The sequence below is a fragment of the Platichthys flesus genome, chromosome 21, assembly GCF_949316205.1.
Source record: "Platichthys flesus chromosome 21, fPlaFle2.1, whole genome shotgun sequence".
Taxonomy (NCBI): Eukaryota; Metazoa; Chordata; class Actinopteri; order Pleuronectiformes; family Pleuronectidae; genus Platichthys; species Platichthys flesus.
This window is the reverse complement of record NC_084965.1, coordinates 14,127,556-14,150,375: the sequence shown is the minus strand read 5'-3', so window position 1 is coordinate 14,150,375 and position 22,820 is coordinate 14,127,556. Positions and strand designations below refer to the sequence as shown.

The 22,820-nt window shown below is 42.5% G+C and overlaps 2 protein-coding genes across 7 annotated transcripts; one reads left to right on the top strand and one right to left on the bottom strand.

Annotated features, from left to right (window-relative positions):
- Positions 1-554: 554 nt before the first annotated feature.
- LOC133932780 (WD repeat-containing protein 37-like) lies at positions 555-18,579 on the bottom strand. 3 transcript variants are annotated; one of them, XM_062379619.1, is made up of 14 exons: positions 18,506-18,579; positions 16,786-17,069; positions 14,525-14,621; positions 14,308-14,403; positions 13,610-13,674; positions 11,282-11,420; positions 10,253-10,324; positions 10,064-10,108; positions 9,877-9,953; positions 8,700-8,934; positions 8,428-8,569; positions 4,074-4,208; positions 3,178-3,292; positions 555-3,097 (listed from the first exon to the last, which is right to left on the bottom strand). In XM_062379619.1, exons 2-14 carry the CDS (start codon positions 16,936-16,938, stop codon positions 2,966-2,968), a joined length of 1,503 nt encoding a protein of 500 aa, XP_062235603.1. In that variant the 5' UTR covers positions 16,939-17,069; positions 18,506-18,579; the 3' UTR covers positions 555-2,965. The 3 variants fall into 3 exon arrangements, with proteins under 3 accessions (XP_062235603.1, XP_062235602.1, XP_062235604.1); XM_062379618.1 differs by lacking the exon at positions 18,506-18,579 and adding an exon at positions 17,995-18,148; XM_062379620.1 differs by lacking the exon at positions 18,506-18,579 and adding an exon at positions 17,883-17,901.
- Positions 18,301-22,660, top strand: idi1 (isopentenyl-diphosphate delta isomerase 1). 4 transcript variants are annotated; one of them, XM_062379621.1, is made up of 7 exons: positions 18,301-18,433; positions 19,694-19,854; positions 20,641-20,813; positions 20,926-21,018; positions 21,127-21,257; positions 21,346-21,450; positions 22,005-22,660. In XM_062379621.1, exons 1-7 carry the CDS (start codon positions 18,422-18,424, stop codon positions 22,215-22,217), a joined length of 888 nt encoding a protein of 295 aa, XP_062235605.1. In that variant the 5' UTR covers positions 18,301-18,421; the 3' UTR covers positions 22,218-22,660. The 4 variants fall into 4 exon arrangements, with proteins under 4 accessions (XP_062235605.1, XP_062235606.1, XP_062235608.1 ...); XM_062379622.1 differs by having other exon boundaries at positions 18,303-18,425; XM_062379624.1 differs by having other exon boundaries at positions 18,310-18,429.
- Positions 22,661-22,820: the final 160 nt, after the last annotated feature.

The window sequence follows — 22,820 nt, the reverse complement described above, 5'->3', positions numbered from 1 at the left end:
TAAAATTAAACATCAGTCTACTTGAACCTTTAACTTTCACTTGATGTGACGTACTGAAAATCAGTTGAGCACATTAACGTAACACGTCAGATCATAGACAGAAAAGGTGTAATGGTGGCCGACGTTCGTTTAGCTTGTTTATTTTTATTGCTGTCACAACATCTCATAGGAACCTGGTTCAGGCACTAACGCTTCACTGGAACAGCAGCTACCCAGAGAGGTGTCAGCATGTCTATAGTATGTGTAGCTGCCGTATAGCTTCCTTTATGCCGCAGGACTGTTTGGCAAAGAGACTTCACACAGACTAAAAATATCAAGCGTCTAATCAGCCTTTGGTAAAACAACAGAACTCCTGCTGCTCGGCACAAATGTTTGTACACCTCATGCTCCTGCTGCCACTGGAGGTCATTATCCCGAGGCAGCGTTCATTTACATCCCGATGAATAGCGGGTGACTTTCAAGATGATGCATATCTCTCTGAAGTGAATAGGAGACGAGAGCGGGGGAGGGGGGGGGGGGTGTTAATTAAGACGAAGGAGACACGAGAGACTGCAAAAAGGAAATCACACATTTTTATTGGAAAGTGTCAGAGAGCACGTACCCGTCACAATAAAGTATGCAAAGTAGATCACATAATGAAGTTTGAGGTGAATATGACTCACTACAATGAAGTGAAGTCTATCCACTTTTTTTTTTACCCTTCCAATCCGACACGCGATAATTTAATGTATCAGTCCAAAATCATATTTCCTCCGAGTTAGAATTCATATGTGGGGCGCAAATTATACCTTGCCTTTCTACCTGCAGATCAAAATGACACCGATAGCAGTGGGCGCCGGAGTTCCCTGCATGAAAGAGGAGTGAAAATCCCATCTGCACCGTGCAGCGGAACACAATTAGTTATTTAACAAGCGTTTGGGAAATTGCATTGTTGCTCAGATGGATAAGGCTAATGCATGCATTTTCAAGGTATTTCTTTAAGTTTATTACATTTTTAGGTACATGCTACTTCAAAGAAAAAATCCATCCCAGCTCTATTGTTGGTAGAAACAGTCGTGAATAGTGGTCCGAAGCAAATGCATAGCTACGTACTCCGAGGTTTACAGCATCGAAACATCCGAGGATGAATAAAACTAGAGCATGACTTCATGTTTGGGATATTGCACTTGTGTAACAGGTATAGTTTCTGTTAATTTCAGGTCAAACATCAAGGAGACGGGTTATTGCTTCTGTTTGGGGATCCAACAGACAGAGAGGCTTCATCTACAGCTAACGGCGAGAGGTACAAGGCTGAGGGTTCGATGCAAAGTGTCAACACCACGACGTGATGTTGACGTTACCGAAGCGCCGAAATGTCCACAAAGCAACAAATTCACTCATTTAAATACACGACAAAGCGAGACGGGCTCGGAGTTGGCAATAGCTTTTCAAGAGAGTGGTTTTCAAGAACAGGACTTACTGTATTCATTTCACGTTACGCTTTCACTTCAAACCCTGCGCTCACACTCACATGCTCCACTTTTGCTTAGATTTCCTGCACTCCAGCTTCAGCTCTCCTCCTGATGCTCACATGCCAAATAGTTTTCATAGGTGTTTGCCAAAGTGTTAGTTTGGAGGGTGGGATATTGGGATGAACCCGGTGAGAGTAACAGCCCGTAAAGGAATCTCAAAGAAATAAAGCTACGGTGGAAAATTACATTCAATTCACGAGAAGACGTTTCCTGGGGGCTCACAAGCAGGAGTGTGGGGAGAATAGGTGAGAGGCAGGAGGGCAGGAAATCAAAGCACAAGCAGGGGCTGTTTAAGAGTTAACGCAGGGTTTGGAGAAGAAGCAGCCCTGCTCTCTAACCGAAGAATACACTCGTGAATAAAAATAGAAAGAAAAAAAAACATATGAGTCCAGAAAATGATACTAACTACACTTGCAACCTGTGGTGAATATTTCATTTAGGATGACGATGAACGCATCTCACACCTCTAGAGGATTCCAGAGCAACCCGAGTGCAGATGTTTACTTTGCTCTTGACACTTTGCATCCTGACCGAAAGGCAGAATTTAAGCAATGCTTAAAAAAAAATGAAAACATCCTGTAAACATGGAACAAGGCAGGGTTACAGTATACGTTCAAAATATTACATATATTTATATATAGGCTGGCTGTGAACTGAAAGCATCCAAGGTACTAATAGGCAAAGACACAAATCTCCATCTTTGAAAGAGCAGGTCCTGTGTGGAACATGTTAAGATAACGTGCAGGAGGGGATGTGATGATATGTTTGGCTCCATGATAGGAAATATTCTGTTTTGACTAAAAGGATAAAAACGTTTCACGTCATCTTCAGAAACAAGCAACAACCTGCAACGGAGGCCTCAACTTCATATATACAGAATGTCTTTAAATCATATTCTACAAACTCTCCTGGGCTCATGACTGTAGTTTATCTACATGCGAGAGCCTCCATTAGGCAGTAACAGAAAACAGCAGTGACGTGAACAGCAGCCTGCGACTGTGGAGTCAGATTTATAGTTTGTCATTTCTTTCACAGGGAGGGCTCGACAATCCATGCTAAACAATGGAAGGGCACAAAAACACAGAGGGGCGTGGCCTCGTGCAAACTCTGAAAACAAAAGTGTCGGAACTGTGTCGTTCTGCACATGTGCACACTGAGAGACAGAATAAATTAACCAGAGGAATAGTATGCTCTCGTCAATCAGTGTCACATCTGCATTCCAAAAAATAAGACAATAATGAAAAACGTATTTCACACGTCACACCTGCGTGAAATGCACAACGACCATGTTTCACAGGGTAAACGCTTTCACCGTACGAGCACGTACGAGGTCCACAGATTACAGTGTATGTACCACATTGTATTTACATGGATCGATTCTGATCGTCTCCTACTTCACTGTGTGCGTTGCTGTGAGTGTATTTGTGTGTGTGTGCGTGTGTGCGTCAGTGGCATCACTTCTCCTGCAGCAGGACAGGGATGTTGATGTTCCAGCCAATGGCCTGGCGGTCGAAGCCGCAGGTGAACAGGTTGCACGACTGGTTCTCTTCGTTCCACGCTGTGCAGCATACCATACGCCTGTGACCCTACACACACACAGAGGTGTAGAATGTTAGTTTTAATGACTTCAACTGATGAATCAAAGACACACCTCCCCCCTCCTTACCATCCTGTTGCTTCGTGGAAGTCTGGCCAGCCTCACTCCGCTCATGTCAAACAGTCGGACCTGTCGATTGTCATGTGGCAGGGCGATGATCCTCTGGTTGGCGGAGACGCTTATCCTGAAACATCACATCGAGTTCTCGTTTAATAGGATTTTGGTTCATTCTTCATCGTAAACTTTTTTATTTATCTCCTGTTCCACTGCAGCTGGCTCATTTACAGAAACTATCTGAAGCACAAATTTACTTCGGCACATTTCACTTTATAGTTGGACACAGCTGAAATGATCCGCTGACATTAGCTGCCTCTGGACTCTCATGTGTTCCCGGCTGGCATTTAGATAACTACTGAAAACTGTACATTTAGACAGTTCCAGTACAGCAAATGGTTAATATCCATGTCTGTGCAGACTCCTATGGGTACTGAAGACTTTAAAGAAATCTAATCAGAAGGTATTTTTGAATGTTTTATATTTCTTGTGTTTTGGAGAATTTGTTATGTTTTGGGGTCACAGTGACCTTTGAACACCAAACCCCATCTGAGCCTATGTGTTCACACAATGTGACATCATTGCACCTTTCACCACCCAATTCTTATCAGTTTAGGTGAAGTTCATACAACATTTGGAAGGCACGGTGGTTCAAGGGTGTTTCTGTGTGGTGGTTCCATGATCTCCTCATGTGTACGTGACTTGTCTCTGGGTACGGTCACTCCAAAGATATGCAGATTGGATTTAGAGACTTCAAAATTAAGAGTGGGATAGACGGACAACCTGAAATCATAACACCTCAGGCTACTGTTGGTGCTGTGTGGAGGCATAAGAAAAATGACTCCTGTTAAAAGTGGATCCACAGGTACGAGGCCCAGCTCTCATCCAGTTACACGTGTCCCTTCACCCACCTGTTCACAGCTGAGTCAGTGCGGATGGTTGCTATGGGGGACCTCATGTTCTTCAGATCCCACACCTTGACGGTGCGGTCGTCGCTCCCTGAAACCACGTTGTCGCCCACCGTGAACACCGCCGACGTCACCGTGCTGAAAAACATAGACACACAAAATCAGGGAAAGTTTCTACTCATTTTTTGGTTCAGGGAAATTAGTAAAGTTTGGAAGGAAATAGTGAATGTTTATCTATGGCACTATTATCCCTCACCCACCAAGACATGGGACAGTGTGCCACAGTGATATGAGCACTGATACTAAATGAACCTGGGTGTGTTGGAACATTGTTCATGCATTCAAATTCATGCACTGATCATCTTTTTTATAGTAATAGAAGGATTACACACAGCAGAAGCTTTGAGAATACACTGCGTTCAATAATGTTCATACTGCCCTATGTGTTTGTTCTGTGGATACACCGACTCTCTACATTTTAATCACAGCGAGTCTCATGTCGTCAGGCATTTTATCCTGGGACATGAAACTCAACACTGAAAGTTGATTAACACAATTAAATATATATAAGCAGTTATAGTTATTAATTTCCACCATTCAATATTCAAGAATTCATATATACATAAGTCTCTTTTTTTAATAGTTCCTCCTTTTAATCCCCATCAAAATATCAAATACCCCCCCATTGCCTTCATCCCCACCAGCTGTGATGCCTCGCGCCACACGAGAGCATTGACTTCACGTCTAACCGTTACCTCAGTAGACGGCTAACATCAGTCAGTTTATTACTGCGTGTCAGTCGCTCCTCTGAGGCTTTTTCCTCTTCTCACACTCTCACTCTCACACACACGAACACACATATTTGTATACCTATCTTAGTGAGGACATTCATTGGCAAAATGCATTCCCGAGCCCCGTTCCCTAACCATCATAACTGAATGCCAAACCCTTATCTAAACCTAATTTTAACCCTAAAATCAAGACTTAAACGTGAAACGGACCATTAATACTGGGTCAGAAATTGAAGATAGGCCAAAATGTCCTCACGCCGTGCGTTTTAGGCTCAAAGTGGTCCTCTTAAAGATATCTGTACAATTATACACAAACACACGCACACAGTCGTTTCCACATCTAGATTTTCTTGCCAAAACTGCCTTCTCCCTTAATTCAAACTGACACAGCATTAAGGGCTAATTAAGGGACTGAACTTGGTTCTATTAGAGAAGCTGGGGCTCAGGAACAGGCGCCTTCTAACAGTGCAGGGTAACGCCCACCTGGGAATACGAGAGAGAGAGAGAGAGAGAGAGAGAGAGAGACAGAGAGAGAGAGAGAGAGAGGAGGTATGCGAGGTGGGAGGTATGTGTGCAGCGTAATCAGACAAGATAATTGATTAAAAGGTTGATTAAGGTTAAAGGGTATTTAAAATGGGTGGGGAAGCGGGAGGGGAGTTGTGTTTCTTAATGGTGTCTCTGCAGTGTCTCTGACAGCCAAGGTCAAGACTGGAGACTTAGGAAGCTGGGGAGGGAGGGACAGAGGGAATCATGGGAAGTAGAGATGAAAACTACTTCTCAGTATTATCGCGACATTGTTAAGATGTCCGAAAGATTAAACAAAAATCATGATAAACAAACTGTATCTTTCAACATGTTTTATATTTAAATAATATATGCATTATCAATACAAATAATAATTTTAATAATATAACATACAACACATCAACGTAGGCCAAAACTATCAAAGTATAAACAGTTTTAAACTGCTTTGGAATCATCTTTGACTTCTCATCCATACTTTAAAAACACAATGAATAAATCCAGGTATCCTTAGTTTATGTCATGGAGATCCCTGATGGTTTGAATGTCTGTGTATTGTTTGAGCAAATATCAGATGTGGGGTGGATTAAATGCTGATGCAGATTTTTTTTACTACAGTTACATATAAACTGATCCTCTGTACTGTTTTTTATTTCTTTGCCTACCAGCATTTTGTAGTACATGAATCTGAAAGGTAAACAGGAGTATGTGTACTGGTACTGTGGTGGTGAACTTTACCATCCTCCCCAAGAAGTACCTTCAACGACTGGTGTATGCATTTCAAAAATGTAGTCTTTGTTAATCATTTTGGATGAGCGTTAAGCCGAATAACTCAAATGTAAGGGAAACACTTCAGGTGAATCAGAGTCGGACGCGCTGTTATTTTACAGCGCGTCCGACTCATTTTACTGCTGTGCTGCAGTTAAACTGACAGCTGCAGAGCACCTGGTAAGTGCTGGTGAAATCCTCCAGAGACAGGCTGTCAAATCTGGTGATGCACACACACACACACACGCACATGCACAGGTTGCATTTCTATCAAATGCCTCAGATAGCCGTCGATGGCTTTTGAGACAAACTTGACATGGCATCCTGTTTGTAGAGTCAGTCCGACATCACCTCTCGTTTGCTCTGGGCGGGTTTTGTTAGCTCAAGTGTGCTCGTCATTACTCTGCAATTACGGCTGGGGGGGGGGGGGGGGGAAGAGAGAGAGAGAGAGAGAGAGAGAGAGAGAGAGAGAGAGAGAGAGAGAGAGAGAGAGAGAGAGAGAGTGGGGGGTTCGGACAGAGGGTGTATGCTGCACTTTTAGCTGCCGAGGTTTGCTGTCAGGGAGTGTTAGCAGTAATTGCCAGCGAAGACGGAGGAGGCATGGGGATGGTCTCCCCCTCTAGCTCTCAACATCTTGTGCCTTTTAAAGCATTCAACACTCTCCTCTCTGTCTCCATTTATGTGACATCATTACGCCAAATTGGAGATTCAGGGAAATTAGCAAGAGAGACGGCAACAGAGGTTCTGACTATAGCAGAAAAATCGAACAACTCGGAAAGTAGAAAAAGTTTGTGGGAGAGTAAACTCCCACTATTTTGGTTAGTGATTCATTCTTATAGCTATCTTTGAGCAAAATGTCAAAGAAAAATCCTTTGCTACAGCTTTCCCTCTACATTATAATATTTCCTGTTTTTCCCCAAGTGTCCTATAACAAATACACTGAATCACATTGGATTTTTGAATTTGACCAAACAGAACAAGGCATTTGAGGCTCAATATGATCAACGTCAGTTACGTATAGGAAACAGATGAAGCCTTCAACAATAGGACAAGAGGGAATGGAGAAAGGAGACTTTAAGAGATAAACGAGTGGATCATACAGAAGCCGATATTGCTTAACTGCTATCGGATATGTAGATGGTAGCATATCGACATGCTGACTCATTTGAAACGGCCTCACCAGAGTGATGTCCACTAACATTAGTGTGCCAAGATAATGAGTTCTGTGCAAACCCAGCTCTCCGCTGTACCTATATGGATATATATTTTTTTATAGTGTTTATTTTGTTATTTTATTTTTGTAAAATTTACCTAGGCAAGAAAGCCATAGTCTGCTCAGATAATGTCGCCATAGCTGTTTTAGAACATACAAGATGGTGAAGGGATATATTTCTGAGATTCAGAAACCCTTGTCTGAATTCATATCAATGAAACTGTCAGTGGTTCACTGCTGTTCCACATTGGAAATGCTCAGCTATGGCGGTGACTGATTATGTCATTCATAAAAACAGCATATGGACGTTAACAAGGTATAACAGTGGGATGTCTTTGGAGGGGGTCTTTAAAGCAGATCAATTGCCATTTGGGAAGGAAATAAGGACGGAGGGATGGGAAGGAGGAGGGCTGTCATTAACTGTGAAACACTGGTGCTTAATCTCATTACACCAATTGTCTTATGGGAGAGAATTAAAGTGGGATCTGCAGGAATTATACATGTTGGGGTTGTACATAATGAGCTCTATGTAATCCCCCACTTGCAATCAAAGGCTTGCAGCCAGCCAGCACACACATGTAGACGTGTGCGCATGCACACAAACACACACACTCTTCTTAAACTCTTTACAGAGTGCTGCCATCGAAAGTCACAGACAAGCCTGACAGTCAACGTTTTGAAATGAGCGTCTGCAATTGAGTGTTAACAGCGAGCGAGTGCCAAATTACACAGAGTGGGGGATTAACGCAGAAACGGACAGATAAATGAACAGGAAAGTGAGGGAGGGACAGAGGTAGACGGAGAACGCCAAGAAGCCGCCAAAGTAAGGAGAGGCGCTCTGTAATGAATGAGAAGAGAGTGGAGGATTTGGCTTAGAGCAGTTGGGTCTGTAAATTAATGTGGCACAGTAAAAGGAAAATAACATAAAGTGATGAAGGGATTTACAGACAAGAGAGATGCTACAGCACCACCCTGTGGGCATAATGAAGACTGCAGTAACTAGTTCTATCAACCAGGATTGTGAGTGTAGTAGTGGGAGTGCAGGTGTGTGTGTCCGACTGACTCGGTGTGTCCCTGGAAGACGTTGACAGAGTGGATGGACGGGTCTCTGAAGTCCCACAGTCTGAAGGTGGTGTCTCTGGATGAGGTGACCACCAGACGCTGGGTAGGGTGTGTACAGCAGTGGGTCAGCTCCTGGTCATGGCCTGCAGACACACACACACGTGTCAGACGGACTATAAATAACATGATTTTGTCTTTGCAAACAGAGATGAAATGCATGTTGATACCAGGTGTGAACAGGGCCTATGGTGTAGTATTAGCCTGTTTACCTACCAGTGAGTGTGTGCACCAGCTCAGACGTCTCCACCTCATACAGGTTCGCAGCACGATCCCAGGAAGCTGTCACCACTTGTCGGCCTCCAACCAACCAATCGGCTGCGATCACTACACCCTGGTGACTCTTCAGGGTGGCTGTAGGCACCCGGACGGTGGGGACCTCGCAGGGGCCCTCTCCATCCACCTCTCCTTCCTCTCGGTCTGACAAGTCCTGGTCGTCATCACAAGGAGCCTGTGGAGGGACACACGTCCAGAGAGTGAGCGATGGATTCGGGAAATTAGATGCACAATATGGAATTTCTGCCGCTAGGTCATATTTCATTTGATAAGTGACAGGCAGCCAAACACAACGCTGACTATAGCACAAAAAGAAGTTGATGCAACTGAAACCGACCATTACCTTGAAACTACAATTATCACGAAATACAGTTATCATTAAATTACAGATTTCAGTAGGATTGAAAATGACTGGAAACTAATGTGAGAACACAAAACAACAACATATATAAAACACAGATCTAAGTCTTTTCACATTTTAATGCAGAATTAAAATTAAAAAAAATTTAATGAGAAGTAAATTAACCATTTACTTAAATAAATTAACCATTTACTTCTCATGGTTAATTTACCATGAGAAGTAAAATGACCTATTTGTAAATGTACATAATATTCACCTGCATTTTTTGACGGCCCCTGCCTTATTTAACTCGATGTTCTCTGATGTGATGAGCAGGTAACTGGTGGGCTGAGAGTCCCGTAGTTGGAATCACCTTGGCCCAGTGTTCCTCCTATAAAAGCCTGTCCTCCTGGCTGAGACTGTCTTTCTCTCTCTCTCTCTCTCTCTCACTCTCTCACTAACCTGAACCTCATGCAGTCTTAATTTAGTCTTCAACCAACATCTTCTCCGCAGCAACACATACGCTTCACTCATGTATCCACGAACACTCACTACTGATTTCACTGATAACCACGTCTCATTTCTTCCTTAGTTGTGTTCCGTGCATGGTCAGATAATTACCATGAACTAAAAGATTGGCTTTCCAAAGTCTCCCTCTCTTTTGTCACGGCTTCTGAGCCAGGTGGTGACATGCATCCTTTGGCCGAAATATATCTGTCAAATTCCAGGACATTCCAGAAAAAAATCCTGAGACGAGAACAGTACCAAGCTACTCACACTGACATCTGGTGGTGGCTGGGGGACAGGAAGCTGCACCATGTAGCGCCAGATGTGCGCCGTCTGGTCCCCAGAGGCTGTGCAAACAGGAGTGCACATCAACAGACATGCAGCACATTCACATCCTGACGGTCAGTCAAACTGTCATGACGTACGTCGTCATAAACACACTTGTTCACATACTGACCTGTGATGGCCATCTGCTCTGTGGGGTGGAACTTGATGGAGTTAACTGTGGGTAAATGATGAGAAGTAAATATCAACCAACGACTCCTGTGAGCAAATGTTGACAGTATTTTGCAGCACACATTGTGATACAAACCTGTTACACAACACTACTTGCTACATATCTTATATCAATAAAGTTTCTCTTTACCTGAACCAGCATGACCAGCATATCTCAGAAGACATTTCCCAGTCTCTATGCTCCAAAGCAGAGCCGAGTGGTCTGTGAGAGAGCAGGGGGACAACATGAGGCCACCTTATACATTTCTACAGTAATATTAGCTAATTAATGTTGTAATGTGCTGTTTTTGCATAGTGGTACCATTTGGTGAAAAGATTCTAGACCACATCGCGGGGAGATTGTGCACAATTCAGTAAAATAAACAAAACAGGAAAAAGCTGGAAAAAACCTGAGCTACATGGAAAGAAGTAAAATGGATCACACACCTCCACCATGGCTGAACAATCCCCCTTATGAAACCACATTCAAATTCACTAGATCAAGATTTATATTTGGATCGGCACCAAATTAGGCTCCCTTTAAATTATCATTCCCCGAGGCATGGCTGATCTTCAAGATCCATGAATTATTATCTGAGAAATCATTGTAAATGTTGAAAAAAACTCACAATGTTAAAAAGGGGCCTGGATCTGCACAAATGTAATGGGTTATTTCCTGAACACTACCACACCCTTCCACCAGATCTCATGCTAATCGGTCCAGTAGTTTTTGCAGAAACCTGCTAACTAAGAGACAGATAGAAAAACATAACCTCCTTGGTGGAAGTAATACATTTTGACAAAAATTTTAGTTTAGTCTTTTTGAGAGTTGTCCCACGAATATTAACACAATCAAGACGATTTGTGTGCAAAAGATCCCATCAATCATCTCCTCTGTGCTTTTATTTTTCTCTCATTACATCCAGTCGACAGAATTAATTTGCCTTTTGTATTTTTGTTACTCTATTTATCAAACCATATGCTTTGCTTTGTAGCCAAAGACAAATTTACATAGAAATGGACTATTAAGATTTTCATTTCTATAAAATGTAATATAAAATGATGTGAACACTGCACATCTCATCTTGACTTATTATCCCTATTGAAACCCACTACGCAGCATATAGGCCAAGCAAATCCAGAATGCAGTGAATGTAAATAGTCATTAAAGTGGGTGTACCTGCAGAGGCGGTGCCCAGTACCACCGGCTGAGTTCGAGTGACGCTGAGGTCCCAGATCCCGTCCCGGTGACCCACATACTCCTTGAGCAGCTGACACACAGCCCGAGACCCTGCGGTGGCTTTGAAACTGGACACAATCTGATCGGGGAGGGAAGAGATGGTTGGGGGGGTGAGACGGAGAGGGACAACAAGAGAGGGGCATGAGTATCAATCCTGGTTAACTTACATGGCTGAACAAAGTTACAGAAAACAGGTTTATGGGTTTGGTTTGTTAACTGAAATGTGGCTTCATGACAATCCCGCAGACTACAGGAAATAGTTCTGACAGTCGTCACACAGTTTACTGCTGCTCTCTGACAAACAGATGAACAGATAAGGCACAGTTTCGGAGGGCCAGTGTCACAGAGGGAGATTAGCGGGTTAGCCAAAGTCTTTGGGTTTTACTCAAGGTTTTTCTAGCATCATGAAGCCAATTCACTTTTAACTGCAGATTTATCCCCAAAGGATCAGATCAAAACCTGTCGACAGCCAGACAGCTCTCTGAAAAATTGAATTATCGTTCCTGGAAGGGACAACATCTTTAAAACAAAGTGAGTTTGGTTTTCTGACAAGGCCTCAAAAGCACAAAAAAGTCAAGTGTGTTTTCATCCTAGATGACACACACAAGGATTGTTTATACATGAGAGCATGACTCTGCAACTCCCATTAGGTTGTAGTTTCAAATTGCCTCAAACTGTGTCATTGGAGTATAAATATCAGGACTGCTCATTCGCCAATTCAAGTACCAGTAGATGGAAACACTGTGCACTTGCACCTGTAAAACCAGATGATCTATTGGTCTGTTTACTTGTCAGAGAGCGATCACAACCTGCACTGTTCATGCTGCTGCAAGCGGACGGCTGACCACTGCAATAAGCTCAGATCACTGCGAGTCGTTAGATGCAGCAGCGAAGCATCTGGTTCACGTGGTTCAGGCTGTGTTAATGTATTCTCTCATTCTGTCTGCTGAGTTTACACTCACATTACACTATGCTACCATCTTATTGTTTACTGTCATTAGAAGACACTGATGAGCAGTGAGCAACAAGAGGATTAGCTCATCCCAGCAGTAAACTAAGGATATAGTTAGTGCAGATCATTAGTTCCAGGTCTCTTCAGTCTGAACAGAATTAGTTTGTGGTCATGTTTCTTTGCCAGCTGATGGGTTAGCCGTAAAGTATGAAGCAGCTAGTTCTGACAGGAGGTTAATTAATAAGTCCTCCCTTGATCCCATGTATCCTCTGTTTCTTTCTTTTCAATGAGAGGATGACTGTGTGTCCCACTCTTCATCCAGCTCACACAATGGCTGCATTCACATTACATTAATATTGTTTATTTGCTTTAAAAGGGACAGCGAGAGAGAAGAACATTTTAATTATTATTTAGAGTTAACAATGCAGAAACGATGTGCATTCATGTTTACATTTTATCTAAGACTATGTTTTCAAATTGTATATATTTGGTTGATTTATTGTTTTATAGTAAAGATTACATTAAAAAAAGCTTCATATAAAGTCTAAATCATTAAGTTTGGAGTTGCTTACGGCTGAATATTCTTTTTCACTTTAAATGACGACAAGGTAGGTTTCCTTGTACCCAGTCTCTGTCCTCAGCTACATGAACTTTTCAAGGTAGCCATCCCTCCTCCTGATAATCAGGTCTAGGATTTGGTTATAACAGTCCGATATTCTGTAACTCTACTGGCTAGGAGACTCAGTTATGAATCATTTGACCAATTAGACACTTTCAAAAACAGTATATTTCTCAAAGAAACACATTTTATAGATTTAACTAATGCAGCCGTTCACCCGAATGACCCCTTGCCAGAGTGCAGAGCAGAGAAGAGATGAGGAGTCAAGGTCAGACTTTAGTTAAAAGAGAGATTCGGCCCGTAGCTGCTCCCCCACAATGCTTAGTGAAAACAAACAGAGCATTCAGGAAGTTACCCATGAATCTCCGCCCCACAACTCCCATGTGGCCAAACTGAAGTTGCGAGGTCCACTTATTTTGCCGTGGAAAGTGTACAAGCTCTACATCAGAGTTTAAAAAACAGAAGAAGACTAAATATGACAGAGTTTGATTAATTAACTTCCAAACATCTGCATATTGATCCATCATGACATCAGAAAAGTAAAAGTTCAACAACAATAGCTTGCCCAAAACCACTTCCTTCCTTAATTGTGACAGCCTGTTACCATCAATCCCAGCATCTCAGATGATTACACAGATGATGACATATGTATTTTACAGGCCCTATAGAATGGGTTAACCAAGCAGGGTTCCGGTACCTTGCTGGTAGAGGCTTTGTAGGTCGTCTTCAGCTTCTGTGACAGTTGACTTGTGCTGTGACTGGCTGTGTGATGGAGACACAAACAACAGGGGTTCACTGATGTGCACGACTGTTAACCATTTCTGGAAACTTGTGGCAGCAGAACCATTAGCATGTAATATGTAATTTTAAGAGTTACCAGTTCAAAAAGGTTTGCTTCAGCCAGTCAGTCTTATTGCATGAAATTCTCTTTTGCAAAGGGGATTTAAATAGGATTCCCATAGAAATATATCCCTACAGATTGCCCTTGTCAGGCTATTTTTAAGGTTTACCTTCCTGTCAGGCTCAACCAGTCCTACAATCAACCTGACTTATTGTTAGGGTCAGTTATCAGTTCCTCTTTACTGCTGTACTCTTTTATTAAGTCATAAAGATCATAATTTAACTCTATTGTGTCAAATCACTACAGGTAACAGCTTCAAATGTTGAAGAATGCAAATGTTAGATGTCAGTGACCCAGGCAGAAAATTACGTTTACATTAATAGAGATATACACATTAATTTGAATGCCACATTTGTAAAAACGTTTTATGAGGTACAAAGGGTATGTGTATACTGCACATTTGGTAAACGTATAATGATGTACAAAGTGTGTGCACAGTGCCACATTTGTTAAACGTATTATGATCTACAAAGTGTGTGTAAGAAATACTGGACCTTTTGTTTTCAGCGCTCCCTTGGTGGGATCTCCTCCCTCGATTGTTTGTCCATCTCCAGTCAGTCTCTCATTCAGGGAGTCGATTTCCCGGCGTACTGTAATGTTAGCACAGTGACAGTCATCAGTAAGCAAACACTGACTGAGCTCTCAAACCATCTGGTTAGTCAATCAACACCCGACGCTCAATACGGTGAGGTAGAAAAGTCAGTTACTCACATTCAATGTTTTCGATGTAAAGGTTTTCAAACTCGCGCTCGATTTGGCCAAAAAGTTCGAGAAGATTGCTTCGTATGGGGAGAGGCAACTTTGAATCCTGCAAACACAAGCAAGAAAAAGAACACCTTTAGAAACCTCAGGTTAATAATCGCTTTAAAATCCAGTATCACAAAATAAATTGAGTAATATGTTTTGTTTATAAATCTGAACTTTAACATTATTTCCCAAAAATGTCCCAAAATTATATATTCAAACCTGTTGATACTGTTGCTGACATGAGCAAGTACAATTTCCGATTGTAAAAAAGTGTCTCTATATCAATAACAGTTAATCTAACATCTTGTATAATCGCTGTTCAAAGAGAAGTTTAGGTGACTCATAAAATACACAGACAGACAGAAAACACATAAATCTCTTGTCAAACACATCCAGTATATTTAACCATTGTCATCTGCCACCAACGGCCCTGATGCTCAACTACACGTTGGAAAACAGAACCATAACCGGCCAGCAATCATCTGACTACACACCAGCTGGAGTCCAACCAGTCAAACTCTACATTTCCACTGACTCACCTCCATGATGAACTCCTGGAGGCACCGTGTTATCAGATGACCACTAGTCTGAAGCAGACTGACATGTAAAGAGATGTAAAGGCTGCCTTGAACACAATGGACTCAAAAGCCTGCGTTTGACAGCTCAATTCGAGAGCTGCATCGAATTTCTACAACCATCAGAAAGATGAGGAAACTGCATACTTAAACATTATTTCTTCTGGCACATGCTCAAACCTACAAATTGACCATTCTGTCGGCTCCACATGTTAACACATTTGTTGAAGGAAAACCTAATAAGTCAATTAACAAACAACGGGCAGTCCTCGTGAATTCAAAGCTGCTTAGTTATGGCCTTTAAACCTCTAGTTTCAAAGTATTCCAAGTGAGAAAGATAATGCATTCTTTGTGCGGCTAGTGGGATTGTAAAGCTTTCTGTGTAAGTGGAACTTGTGCTGTGTGTGGAGGGAGGGTGGACTAGGTACATAAACAGAGCCGGCATGGCTCAGCAATGGAGGGGAAAAGCCTGGTGAAAAGACTAATCAGACCAGGACAAGCAGCCCATATTAAAACTTGATGAGACAACCAGCCAGTGCAAGCTGAGCTTTGGATTTAGAGACTGATAATTTAAGGACAGGGTCAAGCAGAGAAAGTAAAGTCGAAAGGGCTTCCACGGGCTACTGGATACAGACAAAAATCAAGCATCACATTAATAATTTACATAATAGTTTAATGTAATATCTAGATAATGAACATCGGTTGTCCATCAATATGGTCCCAGATCCCAGCACTATACTGTATAAATGTATGAAGGCATCTGCACACTAGAGAATAAATCGGGCTTATTGAGGACCCAACTCACCCTTTCGGACAGTCACAGTGGGGATCCCGATCAGAGCATCTGATTCTGACTCTTAAAACCAAACAGCTCCGAAGACGCAATGATAGAATCCAAACCACTTGACATTCACTCACAAATACTTTGTGTATCTTATCTGATAGATGACTGTCAATGAGGTCAGAGCTTCAGCCAACTCCCAAAAGTTAACAACCATGGAGTCTTGATCAAACAGACAACGTTTTTATTATCTTGGCGGCACAGACGTGCTATTTGCTGCAACTGGTTTGCAACAAGAAAAAGTTGAGCAATCAAACAATGGAGCACTCTTCCATTTCTGGCAGAAATAAATCAATTGTGGCTCCAATTTAAATGTTTGAGGATGGTTAATCACTAACTTGATGGCACCAGTTGGCTTCAAAATTCACAGTCGATTCTTTTGTTTCAGCAGAAATAACCATCACCAACATGCACATCCACACCAGACAGTTAAGATTCGTTTAGATGTCAAATCTAAATGGCCCCTATCAAACAAAGTTTATTCCGTTGGGGCTAAAAAAAAAACATTTTCAGTAGGAAAAATAACAAATGTTAACAATCGAATGCAAGCTGAGGATCTTGTAACACCAAGTAAAAAATGAAATGCTGCTCAACCGGCTGGAACTGTGCTCCCATGACAAAAAGAAACTGCCTTACAACACTACAGAGTGACTGTCTGAATGACATTCTGCTTTTTGCATATTTAAAAATATGCAAAAAATGTTGTGGCTTTGCCTCAACAGATTTTAATACATGCCTAACAAGCTGCATGTGCGTTTGCAAGAGGGAGAGAGAGTGAAAAGGCGTGAGTGTGTATGCATCTCCCTCACCTGTCCCTCCAGCATGTCTCCTCTTTGGACGCCCTGGGGCCTGTCCTCTGTGCTGTTGGTGCGCCGGATGGACAGACTGTGAGCCTTGCGTTTCTGCTTGGGGTGGCGGGTGGCTGATGCAGAGCCGCTGCTGCTTCCGCCCTCCACCGGCATCCCTCCTACTTGCTGGGTTGCCCTGCCCCCCTTCCCCTCCCCTCACGTCCTACCTGGGAAGCAGGTAAACAAAGGCCGAGCTCGCCGGCTGGGCGGTGGAGGGGTTAGGTCGACGTGTTGCCACCACCTACCTGCAGGGAAAAGAGAAGTCATGTCATGCAAAGCGGTATAACCTAAATATATAGGTTTAGGGTCCTTGCTGCTGCAGCCATGGCTTCATAGCTGCATAAATCTAGCATTTTAAGATTAATTGTATAGTCCTTCAGACCACACACACAAGACAAGTTCACAGTATAGTGAAATGATGTTGCATCCAGCTCATGGATGTAATTTAAAATAGTATGGGTTCCCTAAGTAGGTATACAAGCTTTTTACAATAAGAAAGAAAAATAATTAATAAATACATAAAACTAGATTTAAAAATGACACAAACAGACATTAGGATATTGCATGGGAGTAAATTAAATGACATATATTGAATAAATACATAAATATGATGTGAACAGACAGGAATTATCCACACATTGGATGAAATTGCACTTACTGATAAATATAAAATGCATTTATACAAACATAGTGTATAGTACTGGTCTGTAAACAAAGAGTATATTACACACATTGTTTTTTAAATGCTGCTTTACATATAAGCAGAAATGTGCTGCATACATAGAATCTCAAATGTTGTTGACACATCATTTGAACCTGTTATTCCTAAACTAAGTGTAACTATTGGAATATTAAACATTCGGTCGAATAAAGGTGCGTTTCTTGGTGAATTGTATCCCACCCGAAAAGAGGACAGCGTGTTTTTGGGGGGCTATGAGACAGTCGCGTTATCATCATCGGTAACGTCATTAGCATCTGCACGTAGCAGAGACCTATAGCTTTTTAGCTAATATTAGCGAAACACTGAGGGAGGCATTTTGACATGCAACAATACCTACATGGATGTACTGTACAATTTCCCCGAGAACGGCCCGAGAAAAGCAAAACGGTAAATTCCTATTCGCCGCTTAATCCCACGGCTTTCATCCACAGAGCAGCATCGACACTCACCGCTGTCATTGCCTCCCTGACTTCACCCTCGCCCCGCATCAAGCTCTGGACGCTGGGCTAGCTTGATGCTAACGTGGCTAGCCCCGGGCGCGAGCAGAGTGGCGCTGGACGAGCGACCCAACGACGATGTGAAATATTAGCTTGTATTATTCACCATGCTGTGGTCGCCCGGATTCAGTTTAACATCTAGAAAACATTTTTGAAACAAATTTTTCAGACACAGCGACGTATCTTTTTTTATTTTGCATCACGTGACTCCCTTTGAGCCAATGACCTGCCGCGCCAATGCGGCGGCAGCCAATGGCACGCGGTGACGTCCGAAACAGGCAGTGAAAGCTCGGACGTCATTGTTGAGTTGCTAAAATGTCGCTGTGAGCAGGAAGAGCTGAAAAGAAGCGGATCGTCCAGCGACACAGCCGTGACGTTTATGCGTAAGTGCGTAAGTGAGTATGTTGTGTGTCTGTGTGTAGGTAGTGGGTCTGTGTGTCTGTGTGTGTGTCTCAGTGCATACTTATGTTCAGCTGTCAGGTCTGGGGTGGTGCGGGCTGAGCTGTGGTCCGATGACGTGTTCACTACAAAACCCGGAACTGACTTTGCTGGACCTGGATCACAAGGTCCCACACACTGTAGCGGTCATACTTAAAATATTATCCAATGGAGAGTAAATATATTTATTTGAATATACCATTACGTAATTGGAGTATTTCTACTTGACTATGCTTCACAATTCAACTACAATATCATCCAGAGGGAAATATATACTTAGTTGAATACATTTACCTGTAGTTTCTGAGTATTTACAAAATCAAAGTCAAGTTAGTCAAAGTCAACTTTATTGTCAGATCTGCCATATGTACAGGACAATTGGAAATGAAATGCTGTTTCCCTCTGACCCCCGGTGTAAACAACAGAACTTATAAATACACAACGTAAAGGAAAACCTAGTACAAGTCATAACTTAAATGGTAGATAGGATGAGAGTAGTGCAAACCAGAATTTAACAAAACTACTATGGAAGTAATATGTACATTCATAGGATGTAGTAAATAGCAGTTAATGATAGCTTGTCATTTTTTGTTTTAAGCTGTTTGTGCTGCAGTCTTCACTCCCTGGGAAAAGCTCTTTCTATCAGTGTGCCCTTCATAACTTAATAATGAATAAATAAACAAATCAATGAACACACAATTATTACAGGGTTTTATTATGTTAAACATGAAAGTCAAATGAGCTTGTTTGGATTTCTGACTGTCATGGACCAAAATGTAATCAATCTATTATCTTTGTTACTTTATCTTTTGATGGTCACAGGTGGGTCAAACTAGGAATCTAACTAAAAACCTTTTTTGCTTTGCTTTACAATTGCACCACCGTTATCTCCCAACACAAAATCACTTTGCCGCTTGCTAAGCAATAAAACATTCAATATGAATATAGTGCTGAGACAATATGAGGATCTTAAATGAATAATGTTTCATTATCATGCTGTTTTCAAGAAAATACACAGATCCTCTAAAATGCAAGATCTTGCTGTGAAGGTTTTGAAACTACAGATTCTTTCTATGGGAGTTGTAGTGGATGTGTCCTCGTGCCCGTGGTGCGGTCAGCAGTGCAGAGTCCCGTCCTGATTGACTGAACGCCTCGCCGGTTTTCACCGTCAGCCGTGGCGTCGCTCGTTGTGATTGGTTTTCCTCCTCGTCAGGTGATGGTGCGGTCTGTGTGGGCGGTGTTCCGGAGATTGTCCTACCAGGGATGCGCTGCGGCTGCAGCTATCAAACCAAACGTACCTGTCTGCTTTAGAGCCGCAGCCTTGAGGAGCGGACCCGGACTAACAGCTACCATCAGCCGCAGGACGATATCCAGGTGAGCCCGGCCTCTGTGTGCAGCTCTGACCCCCGCTCAGGTCGAGACATGGAGGTCTGAGATCTGCGAGACCCGGAGCTGAGCTGCTATTGATAGCCTGGTGTCCCACATCAACACGAACAACTGCCAGACTCCGTTTAAATATATCTTCAACTGGATGCGGCTTGGCGTGTGGGTTAAAGTTCCCACTTTAAGAACATCAACTCAGACTCTGAACCTGCTCTCTTTAATTCGGCTCACACAACACAAAGAAGGCTGCACTTATTACTATGGAGTTTGGAGTTTAAGTTGCCAGCTGGACTTGTCTTGACTTGGGGTCAGACCAATCTGGGAACTTATCTTTAAGTGCAACATGTTCATATTGTAACTAATTGAATTCATTGTATAGTAGCAACATTTGTAATCATCGTTAATTTAATATAATCTTTTTTGATTTATACTTCTATTTTTTTTTGTATCTAAATATTTGTGTTTAACTTATTTAATGATGATCCAAATACATATGGGGTTATGATATTCGTGTTCTAAGTAAATGTTTTTAAATAGTATTGAAAAATAAGCTGTAAATTAATATTGTATTTGCGCTTTGGCAACACGTGTGAATGCCATGGCAATAATGATTATTAAAATTGAACTGTTAATAGTAGAGATGAGAGGATTTTTTTTTTTAAGTAAGCAAATGGTCAGAGAAGCCACAGTGCCTGCTGTGTTCAGAAGGTCATAACCAAAGTGCACAGCTCCTGTTCTGAAAACCCTGTTGTCTTCCTGCTCCCCATCGCTCTGCAGTGAGGTGAGACACCTGCAGTCTGCAGTCAAGATGCCTGAGATTTCCACGGATCACCTGGATGAGAAGCAGGTGCAGCTGCTGGCTGAAAAGTGCATCCTCATCGACGAGGACGACCGCAAGATCGGAGCCGATACCAAGAAGAACTGCCACCTCAACTCCAACATTGATAAAGGTGCGTGTCCTCCATGATGAAATGCCATGAACACACCTGTAGTATGCTTCTTCTTCTTTTTTAGCCCATGTTAAATCTGTACTGGTGGTAAACAGTGTTTTTGTTTCACCAGGTTTACTACACAGAGCTTTCAGTGTCTTCATCTTCAACAGTGAAGAGAAACTGCTCTTACAACAGCGGTCTGATGCCAAAATCACCTTTCCAGGTCAGCAGCACAGCACTAAACCACTTATGTTGACACACACACAAGTAGTACCAGCATTACTGGGAGTTTAACCATGTCCTGTATCTTTGTGTGTGTGTGTGTTTGTAGGCTGCTTCACAAACACATGCTGCAGTCATCCCTTACACACCGACAGTGAGGTGGAAGAGAAAGATGCTATTGGAGTGAGGAGAGCTGCTCAGAGGAGACTCGAAGCTGAACTGGGTATTCCCATGGATCAGGTAATATACTGCGTGGGTGTGGTTGTATGCATGTCCCAGCTTCTTCATTGGATGGAAGAGGATTATGGAGATATCTCCTGTGACTCAGGTGACACCAGAAGAAATGACGTATCTAACAAGAATCCACTACAAGGCCCAGTCAGACGGTGTTTGGGGAGAACATGAGATCGACTACATCCTCTTCATGCAGAAGGTGACACTGCGACATCTACTGGTTTTAGACTTCAGCTACATAAAGATATGTGATGTACCAAGCCCCTGTTGGTGTTTCTTTTTCACCCACTTCCAAGACTGGGACTCTATTTCCTGTCCATGTGGCCACAAATTAAAAATCTGCAAGTTCAATTTGAACAACACAAAGCCTCTACACATGCATTTGATGAATATAGGAAGTGATAGAAAGTAAGATCAGCAGACGAGCTACTTTCTCCGAGCTCGAATGCCGCATCGCACTGAATTATTTCTGATCCTACTCACTTTCCAAGGCACTCGAACTAGGTCTATTTTGCATTTCCAATGCAAATGAAAAACCACTCCAACCCAAACTGATGATAGAACAGTGACACTGAAAAGTGAGCCAGTTAAGTGCAGTCTGTTACAGAGGGACTGTTCATGGCTTGAGCTGTGGGAAGTCAGGTTTCTCAGATGTGACAGCAGATATCGGACATGTTGTCATTGATCCTTTTAAAGTTAGGCGACACATCTTTGCCCTGACTCAGTGTCTTTTGATTTCTTGTCTCTCTGAAGGATGTGGATTTGAGTCCAGACCCCAACGAGATCCAAACCCACTGCTACGTGAGCAAGGAGGAGCTGAAGGAGATGCTGAACAAGGCCAAGCGCAACGAGCTGTTGATCACGCCCTGGTTCAGCCTCATCGCTGAGACCTTCCTCTTCCAGTGGTGGGACAACCTGCACAGCCTCAAACAGTTCATGGATCACGACAAAATCCACCGCATGTAACGCACACAGCCGGGGTCAGGCTCTACCGGAGTGATTCCAGTCCGCACCTGACGCACAAGCACAGACCTCCAGTTGTCAGAAAATAACATCACAGACTACGTTGTGTTAGAGTTGTAGCAGCACATGTGGGGTTCTCGCACAAGAAATGGAGGCAGAGGATGTTAAGCCTTGAAAAACACAATAGGGGACGCTGTTTATAGTAGGCTTGTAGCTCTGAGTTGCATTTATCATGAGAAATGATGTCAGTAGAGCAGGTCTCTTTTGTCTGTAGTAAAGAAGAACGTCTGTCTAGTAATGGATTCTGTTCAGGAGTCACAGACCGAACGGATGACACCTAACATCAGATATCAAGTGCCTGAGGACAGGTCGTTAGAATGAGGTCACAACATGTAACACTCTGTATCTTTGTACCCTTTTACCCAATAAAATTACGATTGTGGTCAGTGGCAGTAGATGACTCGGCATCACACAGCATTTTCACAGTGCGTCATGAAGACGGTAACAACAATTTGGAAAATACAAGACATTTGCAGGATTGAATGGTTCTGGGTCGTAAGGAAAGAGGATGAAATGGTGAAATCTTTCATGACACATCAGCTAACA